Genomic DNA, 7,284 nt, shown 5'->3' on the forward strand with positions numbered 1-7,284 from the left:
TCACAGGGAACTCTTTGAAGAGTAAGTTCAGACAGAGTGTCCTGGCTGTGGGAAAGGAAAATACTGGTAATTTCCACCGTTTAGTGTTGGTACTCCCAACCCTTATCTTCCAAAGGTTGTAATTTCTTCCATTTGAAGAACTAAGTTACTTTCTTCCACTTTACTTTGTCTTCTCAGCTTTGTCTTAAAACTGTTCTCCGCTAGTATCTCCTCTCGGGATTTGTGGATTCTTACCTTTTTTTATTTCTTCACTGTCATTTTAAGAGTCTGGGAAAGGAATGCAGATAAGTTGGTCACCCAGCCATGTTAAATGGAAACCCTATAGTGTTTATTTAAAAAAAAAAACTAGAATTCATATCATTTCACCCCCTGGTATGCCCTCTTAAGGTCCCCTCACACTCCTCTGGTCACTTTCTTAGACTTGACCTTAACCTTTCTTATCCTTTGACCATATTTGCTTGGCCTGGAAGGCATCTGAGTATTCCACCCTGTGCTTGAATCCATGCTCCAGTTCTATCACTCAGGTGATCTTGGTCATAACAGAATGGCAATTCTGTGTATATGTGGCAATTTCATCTCTGCCAGTCCCATAGGAGCCAACTTCAGGAACAATATGAATGCAATATGCTTACATGAAAGGACTCTTGCAAAAGAAATCCTACCATAGCACTCAAAAATACAAAAAATATCTTTAAGTACTTGGCAAAATAAAAAGTTCTTCCTCCACCAAAAAATTTAGGAATCACTGAAGAAGAAATAGACTAATGCATTTTGATCAGAAGAAGAGGATCTTAGTTGGAGTTTGGTAAAATGGCAAATGACAGGTGGTTGGATACAAAATTTGGGAAGAAAAACCACCACCAAGGTCTAACCAAATGTGGTTATGTTGAGACCAGAATGAGAATACTGAATTACTTAGGATTATAGTTACTCCTTTTTTCCGCTGGAAATGTGAGTATTTTACAGTTTATTAACAGTCTCTTAAGTAGAGACTGGACAGGTGAAGAAAGTGTGTGTGTGTGTGTGTGTGTGTGTGTGTGTGTGTACGTATGTGTGTGTGTGTAATTAAAAGTTCTTTTAACCACAAGGCAACTTTAAAGCTCTTCATTTTGGAAACTTTCTATATCAATGGAGTGTTAAAACTATAACTTCTCTGTTAATTAACACTTCCCATTGCCACTCTCCAATGCAGATTTAGATGAATTTATTTAAAATAAGGTTTTTGAAGGATGTTTGCAAAGCTTGGTGTCACATATATAGTTTTTCTCTTTACCTTAAGAAAAATTTAGTCCCTAGCTTCAACTTACTTAAAAGCTGACTGGAGTTGGCCAGGCTAGTGAGATAAATTTCCTTTTAAAAATTCACATGGTTGATAAGTGTTTCCTTTACCCTAGGTATATCCAAAACCTTTTAAAGGTCTACCCTCCCCACCTGATGCTAAATAGGAGAGAATTTTTTTTTTTGCAAGGTTGGCATGTATTACTAATATCCATTCACTTATTGATTTAGTCAACAGAACTTTACTCAGTGTTTCATATTTATCAAGCATTTGTGGTATTGGGAATATATATAGAGAGAAGAAAGTTTCTGTTTTTGCCTTGTAGGCATTCACAGCCTAGTGAGAAAAAAAAAAAAGTAACACCTGAGAAAGGGCTTGTAATTTGGAAGGAAAAGTGTGGGCAAATTTCCAGAAAATGTCTCCCATAAACTGAGTCTTCAAAAGTGAATAGTGGTTGGTGATAATATATGAAGTAGTAACTTTGCGATTAGCAAAGAAAAGAGATATCACATCATCACTGCCATCACCCCAATCATAGTAGACACCATTTGTCCAGTGTTTATATTCAGGGAGGTATATTACTACTTTATAAATACTAACTCATTAATCTTCACAGTAATCCTGGTAAGATTGGTACTATTATTATACCAGTGTTACTGATGGGGCAGAGAGAAATAACTTTCTTAAAGCCACACAACTAGCAGAGTGATGAGACTGAAATACAATCCAAGCCCGATGATTCTAAAGCCTTCAACCCTTTTAAGTTCAAGCGTCCACCTCTTCACAAATCTGATTTGTCATGCCACATGATGTTACCTAGCCATGTGAGAGAGGCTGAAAAACAAGTATTGTGTTTTTCTTTAGTGGAGAGTGGAGATGAAAATTTGAGTCAAGAATAACTGTTGGGTCAGCCAATTTGCCACAGCCAGATAGGAAGCAATTGGAAAAACCCAGACACAACATGATGTGGCATTTAATAAAATTAATGGCAAGAAAAAGGAATGGCAGGGATAAATATTGCAATGATTGACTCCATAGAGCTGGATAATGCAGTTCTCAATTGGGGATGATCCCCTCCTTCCCAAGGGCACATTTGACAATGTCTGGAGATAACTGTTTTTTGTCACAACTTGGTGAAGGTGGGAGACTTAGCTACTGGCATCTGGTAGCGAGAACAGGGATGCTACTAAACATCCTATAATGCACTGGACAGCTGCCACACAATGAATTATCTCGTCTTAAATATCAATAGTGTGGTGGTTGAGAAACTGCAGTTATAAAGGCAAGGGAAAGAATGAAGGATCATTTCCAGTTCTCTAGTTTAGTGACTGAGTCCATACCTCCCTACCTAGATGGGGACTTGTAAAATGAGGAACAGCTTTTACATGGGGATATGAACAGAAAGATGGAGATAGATGTTCTGGTTGTTTATGAAATCTTCCAGGGAGAGTCGTGTAGCAAGAAAAGAGACAAGAGATAATGCTGGGGAATACCAACATTAAGGGATGGGTGAAAGAAGGAGGAGCTGAGGAGGAGACTGAAAACAAGCAGTCAAGATCTGAAGATAGAAACCAAGAGAATGATCTTATAGAAGACAAAAGAGAGAAAGTTTCAGAAAGGCAGCCTCTGGTAAATAACTGCTGTATGCTCAGCAGTTTCTTTTTCCAACTGGACAAACAGCTACAATGCATTTCCCAGCCTCCCTTTCAGGCTGTATATGGCCAATGGAATGAGTAGAAGTGATATATTTCTCCTCTAGTTCTGACCCATGCTAACAATACACACAGTCCTCCACACTCTTTGTTCTTCAGCTGCCAGATGCAGAGGTCTGGCTGAGGACTGTAAGTCTCCAGGAGATGGCCTAAGTCTCTGAATCACCACCTGGAAGGCCAACAAAGATGAATATCTTCATGAGTAAATCATGACACGAGCAAAAAATAAACATTCATTAGGTAATGCCATTAAGATTTAGGAATTAGTTTTCCCAGCATATCTTTACCTACCTTAATTAGTATACTGACTCTGTAAATGCCTCAGACTAATAGAAGTATCTTTAATAACTTGGGCAAGAGCCTTTTATTACTGAGGAAGAGTGGCAGAAACCAGTTTGCGGATGATAGATGATCAATAGAAGATAAGGAAGTGGGTAAATAAAGGTTGAAGAAACAGAAAAGCTAAAGGGAATGAGAGGGTTAGAGAAGAGATGAAAGTATTCGTGAGAGAACAGAGGTACTCACTACAGACAGGAGACAGAAGGGAAAAGAAAGATGGGGTGTTTGACAGAGCAAAAGAGGTGATGAGCTCAGCTCAGGCTGTGTGGGCTCTTTACCTCTTGGTAAGGAATTGTTTTAGATCCGAGGCCCATTTTTATGCAGCCCACTGAGGATGAAAGACTGCATGCAGGAGACTGCCTTCCCCAAAGTTATCTTTATCTTCAGTTAACACTGGAGGCTGTTTCGGTTAGCACAACAGACATTATAAATTATTTTTTCACCTGACAAATAAGTGATATTTAAGATGTGGAGGAAAGCATTCCCACCTTCACATGAAAGCTGGTATTCTCCAGAATGAATCCTTAAGGCTTAATTCTGAACCAATCCTGTGTTCTATCACTAACTTATAGAGAACTCATTGCCTAAACCCAACTATGATGTCAGCAGCATTCAGGGACTGGAACACTGTCACATTTCCTCAAGTGAATCTTTCATGTAGGGTGTGAACTTGAAAGGGCTCAGAGATGGGCATCATTGAGCTTACAAAACATATTATATGACATTATATGTGTAACTGCTTGCATATAAATGTTTATATGCAAGAATTCAGTCTAATACTTGCTTTCACGCTTACTAGTGGGGTTACAGGGTGGCTCTGTATCGCTCGATTTGCTTAATTAGCTATTAGAAACAACTGATATTTATGAAAAAGAACCTAATAATTGTGAATGACCAGAGAGGCTCAGGTCATTTCACTGCAATGTTTTCATTCCTTAAAGAACCACTTTGACCTATGCTGAGATCTGGCCCCAAAAGAAAGAGCATCTTCGCAAACACAAATACCTTCCAGGTCAGATTGGTAAAAACTTATTATGTAGCCAGGTATAAAATAATAAGGAATGTGAGTTAGCTATGAAAGAAGGAGGGGAGGTAGGGAAGAGGAGAGAGTCTGCCAAGCAAAGCATATGCCTAGATGTACGTTGTCATCGGGCTAGAATTGTATCCTGGGGCCAGATAGTGCCTTGTGTGCAGCACTCAGGATTTTAGACTTTGTCCTTAGAGCAATTAGATGTGATTATATTTGCATTTTAAAAGATGATTCTTGTGGTATGGAGACTATGCAAGGATCTGGAGAATACTTCGACTGGAAACTATTAAAATAATCCAGATAAGAGATGCTGGGAGTTTGGGCTTGAGTTTGTGACAGCAGTGATGGAGAGAAGCAGTAGAATTTGAGCGATACCTAGAAGGTAGAATCTGTTCTGTGAATTTGGAATCTGGGGAGGTCTTGTTTCTCCCAAGGAATCCGTGTGCTTGGTTTTATCAGATTTTAAGAACGATATAACCCATTGTGTTCCCTGACTTCTTTTGAATGCCAAGAAGTTGAGCTAATTTTAGAATTCCATTGCAGTAACTTTCTTAGCCTATATTTCTCCTTAGTTGACTTCAGATCTTTTATGTTTATTTTGATGGTTCTGTTGTATGTGTATCCATTTTGTGTGCCTCTTAAGGTCTATAAGTAATGAATACCAAAAAAAAAAAAGAAAAAAGAAAACAGGGACATCTTTTTTATTTTAAACACATATGCTTACAGTAGTCTCACTAAGAATTGGACTTCTCTAAGGGAGTCTGAAGAAGCTCCATTCCTCCATGACCAGCTAAATTCTTCCCTTTGGTCAGGAGAATATCTGTGCTTGGTAGAAAGAGAATCCTTCTCACAGTCCTCATAATATGGACTCTAGATGGCGAACTCTAAGATGAATTGGTGATCTCTCCTATATCTTTAAAAAGAAAATGTGATCATGAGGAGCTAGGTTCTGTTCTCAACTGAAAGGGGAAGGTTCAAGGGAAGCAGTGTGGCCTTTTTAGTAATCACTGGAAATCTGGCTGGTGCACAGTTACTCACGGGGAAACAAACAATTCCCAATAGCTGATAACTCGAGATTCTCTCCGCAGCCTGACACCCACTCACAACTCAGAGCTTTGTCCTGATTACGTCCTAATCCTCGAATGAGAGGGGAAAATATATACCTTTAAAGGAAAGTACAACAATATGTTAAGAGGAATATTCAACGACTTCAATAATCATTACCTAATATACAATTCTGCACTTTCTTAAATATGCTCCCATTCCCTCCATCTCACCTCATCCCCAAATACTCTCGGGTTTTTGAAATAAATTCTAAAAATCTGGCTCATTTCTGAAAGACATTTATAAATATGTTTTTGATTTTGATCTGGCAGGACTCATGCTCTTCTTGTCCTACTTTTCCTGCACATGTCTTTTCTGGCTGGCTCTTTGGGCTTTTTATGTATTATTTTGCCATGCCTCAAGCATTGTTTGTCTCCGTGCTCTGCATTCTACCTTCAAGCCCTATTTTACTGACTTTCTTCTGTAACTGGGAGACTTCCCAGTTTCTTCCCAGGCCATTCAGTTTCTTTGGCATTACTTGCTCATTGATCGTTTCTAACCACTTCCCAGTTGCACCGCTTGGCCTGAAGTGCAATGTGCGACTACTGAAAGATTTTGAGGAAATTACTCTGAATGCTGCTGAGCAGCAGAGTCCTTTCAACCATTTCTCATTATCTCAGTGTCCTCAAAGTCACAGGGGCCTCTCATTCGTATTGAAATCCTACAAAGTTTTTTGGTTTGCCCTGAATTACAGCTTTGAACAAAAGGGAGGATAGGATGCACGTTGCATTATGAATTTTATCAAATTCCCCAATGTTTACACCAAAATAGTCCCTTCGCATAAACATTAAGTTTGTTACATCTACTGCCAAAATTATGAAGTACACACAGACAACTTAATCCCTTGTGAAGCTCTGCTCTAAGGCTATGAATCCAGACTCTCCAAACCAACTTTAGGTGTGTTAATCTCCTTGCTTTGGAGTGTCATTTCTCTGGTGAGAATTTGTCTCATGCAAAATATAAGCGGTTTATACAAATAAACAAAAATTAACCCGTAGAGTTTTTTCCTGTTCCCCCAGTCCTCTGCTGGATTTCACAGCTCTAATTTATTTGGAAAATGTAGTAATATTACACATTTTCTGAAGTAAATTTTGCTTTACAGTCTACTATATGTATAAATCTCAAGTGACATTCTTTACATTACTCAAATACCATCCATTTTTTCAAATTGTACGTATATTTTACTCTATCATTCCATCTACTAATCTCCCCCAGCCCCATTCCAACACCTCTGCTCTAGCTACACATTTTTTCCTGTAGCCTAAACACCTTGACCAGTCATTCAGCAATGAATTTGTTAAATGGCACACCATTTAAATGACTGATACACCGACATCTTTCATTTATTCTTACATTGAAATATTGCATGTACAGATCGCATTGTTTAATCAGGTAGATTCTCCCAATGTCTCATCTTTCTAATAGAATGTAACTACTAATTAGTTTTCTATTTAGGGTTCTTGTTATATTTAAAAATAATAAGTGTGATTTCTTTAAAATGTTCTACAATTCTGACTTCTTACTAATTCAAAATAGCCTTCTCCTACTCAACATTCTAGCAATGTAAGGTTTTACTATCCTTTTTTCAAATATATATATGTTCAAAGACAGGGATAGGCTAGGTTATGCTCCAGTAACACAAGACTCCAGAATCATATTGGCTTAAAGCAGTACAAATTTATATGCATGTTCAGTGGACTATAGCTCTCCTCTACATAGAATTCATTCCTGGTCTCAAGCTGATAGAGTAACCTCTATCTGAAACATTTCTGACTTTTTGTGAGAAGAAAAAGAAAGTGTACCAAAGCACATACTGACTC

The 7,284-nt window shown here is 38.2% G+C and overlaps 1 protein-coding gene across 1 annotated transcript in view; it reads right to left on the bottom strand.

The window, feature by feature from the left end:
• Nucleotides 1–7,284, bottom strand: part of DBX2 (developing brain homeobox 2) — a 53,012-nt gene that overhangs the window by 41,281 nt on the left and 4,447 nt on the right. The window contains exon 2 of the mRNA XM_011368333.1: nucleotides 5,465–5,523. Coding sequence (XP_011366635.1) covers nucleotides 5,465–5,523 — 59 coding nt within the window. The remainder of the gene's footprint in view (nucleotides 1–5,464; nucleotides 5,524–7,284) is intronic.

This window comes from Pteropus vampyrus, unplaced genomic scaffold (assembly GCF_000151845.1).
Source record: "Pteropus vampyrus isolate Shadow unplaced genomic scaffold, Pvam_2.0 Scaffold140, whole genome shotgun sequence".
NCBI lineage: Eukaryota > Metazoa > Chordata > Mammalia > Chiroptera > Pteropodidae > Pteropus > Pteropus vampyrus.